Genomic DNA, 13,543 nt, shown 5'->3' with positions numbered 1-13,543 from the left:
AGGTCTGTAGGAAGGGGGATGCCTTCTGAATTGGGTTTGTTACTTGGATGACTGGCTTCCCACCTGGTCTGCTGGAGATGATGCATGTGGCACGTGCAATGATGGCCAGGGACAATGATTACCTGTTCAGAGGCCCTGACCACTCGGGGGCCTGTGCTTTTGCCCGCGTCATTTCCTTTCCCGAAAGATCCCTCGGCATTCCTTTCATCAGTGTCCACTTGACAGATGCCTATTTGCCCCCTAAGCCTCAGTGCAAATGTTACCAGTGTTCTGTGGTTTCTTCAACCTCCGGCCCCCAGAATTCCAAACTATTTTGCCATTCCTTTCCCCTGAGCACTTTTCACGTGAAGCTCATGTATGCACCTGTGCCCCCGGAAGACTCCTGGGATCTCTTCAAGGGCACAGACTCTGCCTCGGACGCCTTGCTAACCTTGACACTAGCCTGACACGTCATGAGGGCGTGATACGCACTGTGGGATGGAGCTGAGTGAATTCTGATGGCAACAGGGAGAGGCCGAGGTGTTTTTAAGCTGGAAATGGGTATATTTCAATAGTGCTGGAGGCTTTTGGCCAGAGACAGGGATGTTACTGCAAACAGTCAAGGTCAGAGGCAGAGGCAGTAAGAATGGAGCAGAGCAGAACTGGCAGGATTCGATATTCAGTGGGGCTGGAGGCTGAAGGGGGGGTCAGTCAAGGTTGGCTGCAGGCTGTTGGGAAGTGGGGCCATGGGGTATCACCAAGGGAGGCAGTCATTTGGTGGGGGGGAGGAGGAGGACACGGCTGTGTCCCTGAAGCTTAGTGACGCTCTTCCCAAGCCAAAGAAAAACTCAAAAAGCGTTCCCCCCCCAAAAAAAAAAATTAGTAAAATAAGGATCTCTCAAATGAGCGGAATGAAGTTCTGTTTGTGTTCTGGGTTGAAGAGAGCAATAGACTGGCCCTGAGTCAGAATCCAGGTGTCAGGTGTAGCTAATAGCAACCGCTTACTGTGAGAGCCAAGGCAGTGCAGAGGTCAAGAGTTCCAACCCCCAGAGGGACGGGAGGGGCTTTTATCCTGTGCCGATTCCCAGACCACTCATAAAGCCTCTGCACTTGCCTTGAAGGTGACACACTCTGGCTTCTTCCTCCATTTAGAGTGAAGTGTGATTCGGGTTTTGAAAGCAATGCCTATCTGTTATGGGGGCTGATGGCCTGGGTTAGATAGCCACTAATCTGAGTTGTTCCCGTGTCCCTCAGATCTGGAAATAGCATCTCAGTGACATGAGGAAGTGGCTTCTCCAGTGGGGACTGTGCTGGGCTTCTTCCAAGGACACTGGGAAATGGAATTCACCTTCCAGACTTGAGCGGAAGGTGGTGCTTCGGGGGCGCCCGGGGGGCTCAGTCGGTTGAGCGTCCGACTTCGGCTCAGGTCACCATCGCAGGGTTTGTGAGTTGGAGCCCTGCATTGGACTCTGGGCTGACAGCTCAGAGCCTGGAGCCTGCTTCGGATTCTGTGTCTCCCTCTCTCTCTGCCCCTCCCCTGCTCTCACTCTGTCTGTCTGTCTGTCTGTCTCTCTCTCAAAAACGAATAAAATATTAAGAACATTTTAAAAAAAGAAGAAGAAAGAAAAGAAGGTGTTACTTTAGATGGCACAGGTACCTGGAGCTCTAGTGTCACGGTCCAGGTAGCTACAAGGTGTGAGAACACAGTTCCTCGGGTATGTTTTTATTATGTACACGCACAACCTAACCCAGCTTTTTTCAAATTATAATGATGTTTTCTGGGGACATTTCAGCTATTGCCTGGACATGATACGAAAGGGAGCTGCACTAAATGTGTGTGCTTTTCAGAGGCAGGGTACAAAGGGGTCAATCATGGAGGTAGGAAGGGTGGAAGAGAGGTAAGAGGTAATTGCTAGAAACTGGTGAATGCTACGGGAATGTAGAACCCTGGCCATGTTTACATGCAGAGAACTCTGTTTCTTCTGGAAGAGATTTTGCTCAGATGTCCAGCATTTAGGCACAGGAGACCACCCCTAACAGATGGCAGTTCAAACCTTCAGTGTATTCGCTCAGAAAAATTTCATATAGATATGAATTTCATATGCATCTGAATATGGAATTCTGGGCAAGAGAAAATTACTGATGGCTTTGGTACCACTCCTGAGTCAGAGACAGTGTAGGGCTCTGTTGTTAGTATCAACAAAATCCCTGCCTGTTTCAGCCCCCCTGATGGGAACATCAGTGCCGATATGCATGAAGATGAGTTTAATAAACAAAATGGGGGTTCAGCCTCGTGAGCCTGGGGGCCCTCTGCCAGCAGCCTGACTCTTCAGATGGCGCCAACAGTTCCAGAAATAAGAGGGAAGAGTTCTCGGCAGCAGAGGTCAATGCTGTCAGGTGAATTAATTTCACCTGAAAGACATACATAAGGCATCTCAGAGCCTCGGGCTCTCATACTGGGTCCCAGACTTAGAATTTGGTGTAAATTTATATTGTGAAATTTGCAGGGGTTTAGAGCTCCTCTGAAGATCATTTATTCTTCCCAAGGGATAGTGGGCAGCAAGTTAGGAGCACTGAGGGCCTGGAAGAAGGCACTTGGATCCATCATGCTGAGAACCCCAGGTTGACAGATTCCTACTCTCCAAGGCTGTCTGTGTCCTGGGACCACAGCCTGGCTCACACAACTGCACCATATCACAAAGCTGTCTTGTTGTGGATACTTGTTTTGTTGACATTTCTGCAAACAGTTCTGTTCTGAATGGTTAGAACCAACCAAAGTGTTTATACTTCAAGGTGCAGAAAACATTCTACGAAATTACAGATCTGTCCTAACCTATCGGATGCTTTAATGGTGCACTAAAGGAATGACCTTACTGTGTTGGAAACCTGGGTCCTTCTGCTATAAATCAGCATCATTTATTCTATTTCAATTACAGATTCCAGGATGATGCTATTTGCTGAAGACCCTGTATGCACTTTTTGGGGAGAGAACCACGGGATCTTTCTTTGCTCTCAGGAACTCTGTATATGGTGGGCCCATGTGTGTAGGTGCCCTCCTTTATGTGCCCAGAGACATATCTAAACTGGTTTAAAAGGGCCTGGAGGAAATGCCTTAAACAGGAAAACTGGGAGAATAAAATGTGTATTGCTTTTGTGGAAAGGAAAGCAAAAAGGTGATAGAGCCACGAACAAAGGAGAATCCTTCCTCAGCCGTGTTCATGGAGACTGGAACTTGGTAAGAGGCCTTGAACCCCGCAGAGGGGTCTGATGACTAAAAAGTTACAGGGACACTGTCATCAGACTGTTTTCCTGAGAGGCAGTCCCACCAGATGGCCCTGGAAGACCAGGAGGGAGAGCTTCCAGCCATCCTAGATCACTTTCCCAGAGAGGAACAGGGTAGATGAAAATGAGGTCTGAGAGCAGAGCTCATCCAGCCTGGGGCTGAGCACCACACACAGCCTTGGCTTCCAAATGGGACTGGCTTTTATTTCCAGAAGTGATGGAGGTGGGGGAGAAAGGGTCATCCCACATGTACTGCTGAGGGCAATCTGGATGAGTCTGGAGGCAGGCATGCCCATCTCTCACTGGCCCTCTTCAGGCCACTGACTCCTGAGGAGCTCTGCCCAGGAGCCCTTCTCCATCTGAAGGTATGTCAGCTGGTAGTCTGCCCCTCCTCAGCCTCAGTGGCCCCATCTGTGGACCTCCAGATCACCTCTCCATATTCCCCTAGGATAAAGACTCTGGTCCCCACCTCCTATGCTCTGCCTCTGTTCTGTCTTCCGCTGTCATCCCAAGTGGCCTCAACATCCACTGGGATGACCCCTTACCTCCTCCACTTTGACCTGCCTGCCCCTCGTCAGCTCTACTACCCCGATGGCCAGACCCCAAATCCTCCCCCTCTGAAATAAGAGACGTGAAACGCCCTTTTGAACACCTCTTGTCTCTTCCCCTCCCTCACTGCCTTCGCTCTCAGGAAGCCCTCTCCCAGCCAGCCAGCTCTGTTCTCATGCCCCTTTGGACTCGGTCTCCTGGCCCCATGGCATTCCTTCATCCTGACTTGAGTCCCCTGAAACATCTTTCACTCATCTCTCCCTGTCCAACCCCCACACTCACTGAGTTACCACGGGGCTTCCTGTTCTCCCATGGCATCTCGTGAGTCTGTCCCCTCTCTCCACCTTCACTGCAGGCCCTACCCTGGTTTGAGGCCATCATGACGTCTCTCTTTGGTCTGTAGCTCTGACCTTTCTTCTTCTTTCACCCTCACTCCTAGCCTTCACCCTCTTCATGTTCCCCTCACGGGGTTCACTCACTGCGCCCTAAATAGGCCAGGGATTTTCATGCCTCTCTCTTCCTCTCTCCTTCCCATGTAGAATTAGTTTCCCTTTGCCACGTGCGTTTTATGTGTACCTGTGCCCCTCTTGCCCTGTGTCCCAATTGGTTGGTTACACACGTCTGCAGCTTCTCCTAGAAGGTGTGGTCTCTGAGGACAAGGGCCACTTTTACTGAACTGTGTAAGCTCAGCAGGCAGCACAACACCTGTCACGTGGCCAATTTTAATAAATATTTCTAGACTTAAATTTCCCACGATAGGCCTTCCATTAGAACTGCCCACTGGGTCATTTGTCAGGTCAGCTAGCAAATCCTGCCTCATTCCCATCTACTCCTGCCTTCTGCCAGTTCCTTCTTCCTCTGTGGGGCCAACTGCTGGGTGGTCTTTGCTATTCTGCCATAACATGAGGCTACACCGTGGAGGGGTGGGAGGGGCAGCAGGGACTGGGGAATAGCACAGAACACTCTGTGAGTGAACTGGCATAAGTTCTGTGGGCTTGCCAGCTGGCACCATGTGGGAGAGCCAAAGGGAAAGTTGGTTTTCTCCAGCCCAAAGCTCAGACTCCTGAGTGCAGTCACGAGTCTTAGCGCTAAAGGCTTAGGAGTGAGAAGTGTCAAGGTCACCTCTGCTTCATGCCTGACCAGGAAGGGGCCTTGTGTGTGTGTGTGTGTGTGTGTGTGTGTGTATTGCCAGCTACTGGGCGTGTCCAGAGAGTTCATAACATGCCTCCCCAGCAGAGCTAGAAGAAGAGCCACTGATCCAATTTGTAATTTGTCATTTGGTTTGATCCCAACGTTTTCCCTTTATTCCTGACTTGATAGATTCATCTGCAGGCTCAGTGGGTTCATGTTGGCAAAGTCTTGTACTCGAGCATTTGATACTCAATAGATTGGCTCCCAGTCATGTGCGTGTGTGCACGCACGTGTGTGTACATGTGTACACGGAGCATCCTTAACCCCTACGTGAGGGACCTTTTTTCCAGAAGGGGAACCCAGGATCGGTCGCTTTGTGAGGGTGACAAGCAGAGAACCAGTGCAGGGGGTTGGAATTGATTTAAAAAATTCTGGGTGTAGACAGACTGCAACGAACAGGACTTTACCCTCCGTCTTTGGTTGGAGAAGTGGATAGGAGTTATATGCCTTTTCTGAACTTCAATCAAACCCTCTTCCCATACAGTTCTCAGCCTGAAAGAAAACATAGGAAGCATCTAGTTCAGTGGATCACATCTGACTGTGTATTAGAGTTACCTAAGATTACATTTGCCCCCGTTTTATGAAGATGTAATTAACCTATCACATTGTATTTGTTTAAGGTGTACAACATAATGATTTGATGGATGTATTTATTGTGAAATGATCACCATTTTAGTTACTGTCTTAGCAACTTTCAAATAGACAGTACAGGATCGTTAACTATAGTCTCCATGCTGTGTGTTAGATTCCCCAGAATTTACTTTTCCTATAACTGGAAGTTTGTACCTTTTGCCCATCTTTATCCATTTCTCCCATATCCCACCCGTGCTTCTGGCAACCACCAACCTGTTCTCAGTTTCCGTGAGTTTGGCTTTTTTTAGATTCCACATATAAGTGAGATCATACAGTATTTGTCCTTTCTGTCTATTTTGTCTTCAACATCCATCCATGTTGTCTCAAATGGGAGTATTTAACATTTTTTTTTTTAAATGTTTATTTACTTTTGAGGGAGACAGAGACAGAATGCGAGTGAGTTAGGGGCAGAGAGAGAGGGAGACACAGATCCGAAGCAGGATCCAGGCTCCGAGCTGTCAGCACAGAGCCCGATGCGGGGCTCGAACCCACAAGCCGTGAGATCATGACCTGAGCTGAAGTCGGACGCTCAACCAACTGAGCCACCCAGGCGCCCCTTTTTTCTTCTTTTACGACTGAATAATATTTTATATGTACTTTCTTTTCTTCTTCTTTTTTATTAATCAGAAAAGACAGTTTATTTCGCACTGGTGCTGGCCCAGCAGAGTCACCTCCAAAAGCTGAGCCTATATGTATTTTCTTTATTGTGTTATTATTATGATTTATTATATATATTTTCTTTCTTTTCACATTTTCTTTATCTGTTCATCTGTTAATGAACATGTAGGTTGTTTCCATGTCTTAGCTATTGTTAATGCTGCAATGAATATGAAGTTGCAAATGTCTCTTCAAGACAATGATTTTGTTTCCTTTGGATCTATATGCCCTGAAGTGGAACTCCTGGATCATGTAGGAGTTCTATTTTCCATTTTTTAAAAATCTTCTTTTAAGTTTATTTATTTATTTTGAGGGAGGGAGAGAGATCAAGGGCGCACACGAGTGGGGGAGGGCAGAGAGAGGTGGAGAAAGAGAGAATACCAAGCAGGCTCCCTGCAGTCAGCACAGAGCCCAGCTGGGGGCTCAGGCTTACAACTCAAAAGATCATGATCTGAGCTGAAATCAAGAGTTGGACCCTTAACTGGCTGAGCCACCCAGATAGATGCCTCTCTCTTTTCAACTTTTTAAGATACCCCAGTACTGTTTTCCAAAGTGGCTGCACCAGTTTGCTTTCCCACCAACAGTGCACGAGGGTTCCCTTTTTCCACATCTTCACCAACATTTATTTTTTATCTTCTGGATGTTAGCCTTTCCGACAGGAGTCAGCTGATATCTCAGGGTGGTTCTGATCTGCATTTCCCTGATTAGTGATGTTGAACCCCTCTTCATGTACTTGTTGGCCATTTGTACATCTTCTTTGAAAAAAAAATGTCGGGGCGCCTGGGTGGCGCAGTCGGTTAAGCGTCCGACTTCAGCCAGGTCACGATCTCGCGGTCCGTGAGTTCGAGCCCCGCGTCAGGCTCTGGGCTGATGGCTCGGAGCCTGGAGCCTGTTTCGGATTCTGTGTCTCCCTCTCTCTCTGCCCCTCCCCCGTTCATGCTCTGTCTCTCTCTGTCCCAAAAATAAATAAAAAACGTTGAAAAAAAAAAAAGAAAAAAAAATGTCTGTTCAGTTGCTCTGTCCATTTTTTAATTGGATTGTTTGGTTTTTGTGTTGTTGTTATTGAGTTGTAGGAGTTCTTTATATATTTTGGATACTAACCTCTTCTCAGATTTGTGATTTGCGACTATCTTCTCCCATTCAGAAGGTTATCTTTTTCATTTTGTTGATGGTTTCCTCTGCTGTGCAGATAGGATTACTTACTAAAAATGGAGATCCCTGCAAGGTCCTTCTCAAACCTTCTGATTTGGAACCTGTGGAGGTGAGGCTTGACATTCTTTTTTTTTAACATTTGCCCCAGATGGCCTGGGGTACCATGAGCTGCCTAAGGCCACACAGCTAATGGTGGCAGCTCCAGAACTAGAACCCCAGTCTTCTGACTCCATCCGGGGCATTTCTCTTACAGCTTGAATGTCCCTAGGGCTTAAAGCTTTGGGAAACGAGGCTCACGTTGGATGCAGGAGAGTGTGTTGAGTGGCTCTCTTATCCAGCAGACCACTAATCCACATAATTCAATTAGTTCCTTACAAGGTGGGGCTCGAGGACTTGAATTCCCAGAGCAGGCAGAGACAGTTGAAACAGACCACTTGCTCTGGGATGACCTGGCACCTGCTGACCCTGTCTTTGCCACTAGATAGGATTTCAAAGTTCTCTGCGTCTACCTCTGCCCACACTCTCTGGGGACCAGCTCTTCTCTTGGCGACTTAGAGAAACAGGCTTGGATTTCCCTCTGGCCTATAGTGATCTCACCTCCCTCTCTTTTTCCCTTCCTCCTTCCTTTCCTCTTCCTCTTTGTCCTTCTTCTTCCCTCCCTCCTCTCCCCTCTACCCCCTCTCCGTTATTAGAATATGATTCACATACCATACAATTCACTCATTTAAAGCATACAAGTCAATGGTTTTTAGTATATTCGCAGAGTAGTGCAACATCACCACAATCAATTTTAGAACATTTTCATCACCCCTGAAAGAAATTCCATCACATTCCACTCTAAGCAATGACTTTTCTGCCCCCTCTTCTGCCCCACTCTACCTAGCCCCAAGCAATCACTAATCCACTTCCTGCGTCTATAGATTGGCCTTTTCTGGACATTGAAAATAAATGGAATCATACAATATATGGTCCTTTGTGACTAGCTTCTTTCACTTAGTGTGTTTTCGAGGCCCATCTATGTTGTACCATGTATCAATATTTCATTCCTCTTTAGGCCATTCCACTGTATGGATATATCATATTTTGCTTATGCATTTATCAATTGACAGAATCTGGATTATTTCCCTTTTTTGGTTATTGTGAATAATGCCATAAATATTAGTGTCCAAATTTTTGTATGGTCATATGTTTTCATTTTTTCTGGGTGTATACCTAGGAGGGGGATTGCAGGGTCACATGGCAATTCTATGTTTAACCTTTTGAAGAAATGCCAAACTGTTTCCCAAAGTGGCTACACCATTTTACATCCCCATCAGCAGTGTATGAGAGCTCTAATTTACCCACATCCTCATGAACACTTATTATCTGTCTCTTTGTGGATAGCCTACCTAGTGGGTGTGAGGTGGTATCTCATTATGTTTTTGACTTGCATTTTCCTGATGGCTAGTGATGTTGAGTATCTTTTCACAGTGTAATGGTCACAGTGCCTGCTGACCATTTTTTTCTTTGAAGAAATGTCTACACAAATCCTTTGCCCATCTTTTAATTGTGTTGTCTTTTTCTTATTGAGTTTTAAGAGATATATAATGTAGATATAAGTACCTGTCAGTTGCATAATTCTCAAATATTTTCTCCCAGTCTAGGGATTATTTTTTCACTTTCTTGATGGTATTCCTTGAAGCACAGAAGTTTTTATTTGTTTATTTACTTATTTATTTATTTTTTAAATGTTTATTATTTTCAAAGAGAGAGATAGAGTGAGCAGGGGAGGGGCAGAGAGAGAGAGATACACACAGAATCGAAGCAGGCTTCAGACTCTGAGGTGTCAGCACAGAACCCGATGTGGGGCTCAAACTCATGAACTGTGAGATCACGACCTGAGCCGAAGTCACATGCTTAACCGAGTCAGCCAGGCGCCCCTGAAGCACAGAAGTTTTTAATTTTGATGAAGTCAAATTTACCTAGTTGTTTTTGTTGGTATTTTTGGTGTTATAGATAAGAAACTATTGCCTAATCCAAGGTCATGAAAATTTATCTCTATATTTTCTTCTAAGAATTTTATAGTATTAGTATCTTTTATCCATTTCAAATTAATTTTTGTATGGTGTGAGGTAGGGTCCAACTTCATTTTCTCAACTTTATTTAGTTGTTCCAGCACCATTTGTTGGAAAGACGATTCTTTTCCCCACTGAGTTCTTTTGGCACTCTTGTTAAAAATAAATTGACCATAAATGTATGGATTTACTTTTAGACTCTTAATTCCATTCCATTGTCCTATATGTCTATCCTTACACTGGTACCACACTGCATCGATTACCGTAGCTTTATAGTAAGTTTTAAAAGTGGGTCCATCCACTTTCTATGTCTACCTTCCAGCACACACAGTAAAGGCTAGGATGTGGTCTGAGTGCAAGGGCTGAGTAGAGGGGTTGAGGGCATGTAAGGAGAGGTAGGTCTGTGGGACTCAGAGGCTTAGTCTTTTAACCCTTGTCCTGCCATAGCCCTGTGTAACCTTATGTGAGTTACTTCATATTTCCGTATGTTACTTCTCTGTTTCCTATTCTGTAGAATGAAGATTCTGGGCTAGTTGACTATTAAATGAATTTTTAATTCTAATAGTCTGGAGGCATGGGAGACTCAGTTTCTATAGGCAAATTCTATTACAGGACCCCCTGACTTTATGGCAAAGCATTTGTCAGTCTTTCACTCACTTGGAACTTAGGTATGAGACAGGAAATATACAAGATGATTCTGGATTATCTTGCCATATTGGCCTGCGTTTCATGGCTGCACCATTCTACCCATTCCACCCTACCCTGGATCTCCATGTCTGTGGGGTCTGGTCCAGCTTCCAGGTAGCTTTTATCACTTCATTATTCTGTGTTAATCTCTTTGGGAAAGGACTGGGAAAGGCCCAGAGTTATTGGGAGTGGTCTACACAGCACTACTTGCTAACTGAATAAAGATTCAGTCTGATATGCACGATTGCTTCCCTTTGCTTGGAAGTCAGTAGTTTCTGGTAGATGAATAATCATGCATTTTCTTCAGTGTACGGGGTTGTCATCACGTATTTTCTCAAACAGCAGCTCATGGATTTTGGAGGCTTAAAAAAATGACTTCTTACTGAAGAAGCCGTGGCCAATGAGCCTGTGGGGCGGGTGGTAGTGGGGACCTGAATTCCGGGCCCTGCTCCTGTGTCTCCTCTCCGTCTCCCTGCTCTGGGCCTGTTTCCTTTTTTTAAATTTTTTTTTTTTTTTTACATCTATTTATTTTTGAGAGACAGAGCACAAGGTGGGGAGAGGCAGAGAGAGAGAGAGAGAGAGAGGGAGGCACAGAATCCAAAGTAGGCTCCAGGCTCTGAGCTGTCAGCACAGAGCCTGACACGGGGCTTGAACCCAGGAACCCTGAGATCATGACCTGAGCCGAAGTCGGACGCCCAACTGACTGAGCCACCCAGGCGCTCGGCCTGTTTCTTTATGTTTAAAAACAAAACACGGAGGAATGTTCTACTGATATATGCAACGATGTGTGTTGTGCTAAGTGAGAGAAGCTAGATCCAAAAGGCCACACACTGTATAATTTCCATTATGTGGCTCTCTGAAAAAGGCGACGAAAACAGATCAATAGTGGCCAGGAGCAAGTGGGTGGGGAGAACGGATCAACAATAAAGAGCCACAAGGGCACTTTTGGGGGTGAATTACTCTCTATCTTGATTTTTGGTGGTGATGACATCACTGTGTAAGTTTCTCAAAATGGAAAACACTGTATCTAAAAGAGTGAATTTTACAGCATGTAAATTATACTTCAATAAACACAAAAATGTGAAATACGCTCACACACTAGTTAGCACACATGTGCACGTGTGCACGCACACATACACATACACACACTCACACTCACTATTTAACTAGAAAATCTCTAAGATCCCTGCAAGTGCCAGGATTCACTGGTTCTCCCCTGGGGGGACAGTCACGGGCAGGGTGACAGGAAGAGATACCCAGGGCCTCATCTCATTTTGAAACTTCCCTTCCCTGATTCTTCCTACCCTTCCCCAACTCAGAATAATCTTTCTGTGATGTAGTGTGCAAAGGAGGAAAAACAGGCTTCATTCGTGTGGTTTGCCATTTTAGGAACAAGGCCGCTCCCTCCACAGCCATGCATGTGTCTGTGTGCCCGCTGAACCTCTTCGGAAGACAGGCCTTGCCCACAGCCGCTCATCCCAGCTCTGAGGTCTGAATCGTTGGCCTGGAATGGAATATTTCTGAATAAGAGCCCAGAATCCAAATCCCAGTGAAACAGCCACAGAGGCCTGTCAGAAGAATGGGAATCTAGATAGAGAACATGGAATCCTACTTCCATTTTCCATCCAGCGTCTGAAGGAGGAGCCCTCTAGCCTTCTGCTCTGCAATTTACTAAGGCCTAACACAAGACTGTTGAGACCATCCAGGTGACACAGAGTCAGGGAACCGGGCCCTCGCTAGGAAGAAGACAGCAAGGGGCTTGACACAGGCAGAGGCTGCTACCTGCACCCACAAAGAAACCGCAGCCAGCCTCCCTGCTGGCAGGAAGAGCCAACGCTCAGGGGCCAGGCCACTGCGAAAGCTGCCGGGTGGGGATCTACAAAGGCCCTCCACCTTCACCGCCTCCCAGTGCCGAGACCAGCCCCATTTCATGAGCACTTACTATGTGCCAGGCAGAGGCCAAGCCCTCTGTATTCATTCACAACAACTGTAAGATTTTAAAATTCTAATCTTTGTTTTACAAACAAGGAAACTAAGTGAAGAGGTGGGACTCAGCCTGTGCAATCAGGGGCTGTTTCTTTCTTTTGTCAGCTGCTGAGATAGGCTAGACCTAGCTAGGCTAGCTCCAAGGCTCCGAGGGGCCTGAGCCCGTGCTTTAAGGGAGCAAAAGCAAACGGAGAGTGCTGTTCTAGATGGAGCTCATGTTGAGCCTCCCCCCCCCCCCCCCCCCTCCCGAGCCCATTTAGAACAAGCCAGACCCAGGGCATCTGGACGGCTCAGTCAGTTAAGCATCCAGCTTCGATTCAGGTCATGATCTCACAGCTCATGGGTTTGAGCCCTGCGTCGGGCTCTGTGTTGACAGCTCAGAGCCTGAAGCCTGTTTCAGATTCTGTGTCTCTTTCTCTCTGCCCCTCCCCTGCTTGCACTCTGTCTGTCTCTCTCTCTCTCAAAATAAATAAACATTAAGAAGAAGAAGAAGAAGAAGCCCGACCCTGTAGCTTCTCCTTGGCCAGGGAGTCCTTCCCCCCGGTATACAGAGTCAGGGACAGATCCTGTGATCCCACTGTGCATGCTGAAGGGCTGGGTATAGGGAAGGGGCCCAGCTGCGTGCACTGGAGGGTCCGGCTGCGTGCACTGGAGGTCCCAGGAACGGAAGCCAGGAGTTCATTGTGGGCACTTCTTTTTTTTTTTTTTAATGTTTATTTATTTTTGAGAGAGACAGAGACAGAATGCGAGTGGGTTGGGACAGACAGAGAGGGAGGCACAGGATCCGAAGCAGGCTCCAGGCTCCAAGCTGTCAGCACAGAGCCTGACGCGGGGCTCGAACTCAAGAGCTGCGAGATCATGACCTGAGCTGAAGTCGGACGCTCAACGGACTGAGCCACCCAGGCGCCCCTCATGTGGGCGCTTCTGCTCAGGAAGGCAGATGGAGGGAAAGCGTGCCACCAGTGCTCTGTGGCCAGCAGGGGGCATGCCCCTCAGAGGGGTTCCTGCTTGCTTATCCAAGCCACAGAGCCTGGAGGCTGCCACATCCCAGAAAAGGTCCTAAGACATGCATTGGAAGCTGGGACTAGTGAGCAATTGGAAGCTGGCACCAAGGAAGGGGTAGCCTCATGCCCTTTGTGCCAGAAGTCCCTGGGGAAGATTCCCAGGTGGGCACAGCTCTTAGTGTTATAAATGGCAGCCCCAATCCCCACCTGTCCCCTGGACCTGAGCACATCTCTGCTCCTGGTGGTCAGCAGGATACACGGGCAGTGACAGCTTGTTAGAGGATGATTCCGGAAATAAGCCAGGTGTCTCTGCTGGGTAGGAGAAGTTCCGGGTTCCCTCGAGGTGGTGGCCTTCATCAAGGAGGACAG

General features: G+C 47.1%; 1 protein-coding gene across 1 annotated transcript in view; it reads right to left on the bottom strand.

The window, feature by feature from the left end:
* Positions 1 to 5,282: 5,282 nt before the first annotated feature.
* Positions 5,283 to 13,543, bottom strand: part of RGS6 (regulator of G protein signaling 6) — a 606,508-nt gene continuing 598,247 nt past the window's right edge. Inside the window, exon 18 of the mRNA XM_058739545.1 lies at positions 5,283 to 5,493. Within this exon, the coding sequence (XP_058595528.1) occupies positions 5,461 to 5,493 (33 nt within the window). The 3' untranslated portion in view covers positions 5,283 to 5,460. The remainder of the gene's footprint in view (positions 5,494 to 13,543) is intronic.

This window comes from Neofelis nebulosa, chromosome 7 (assembly GCF_028018385.1).
Source record: "Neofelis nebulosa isolate mNeoNeb1 chromosome 7, mNeoNeb1.pri, whole genome shotgun sequence".
In the NCBI taxonomy this organism is placed as follows: domain Eukaryota; kingdom Metazoa; phylum Chordata; class Mammalia; order Carnivora; family Felidae; genus Neofelis; species Neofelis nebulosa.
Note: the sequence above shows the minus strand (reverse complement) of the source record. Positions and strands in the feature narration are given on the sequence as shown.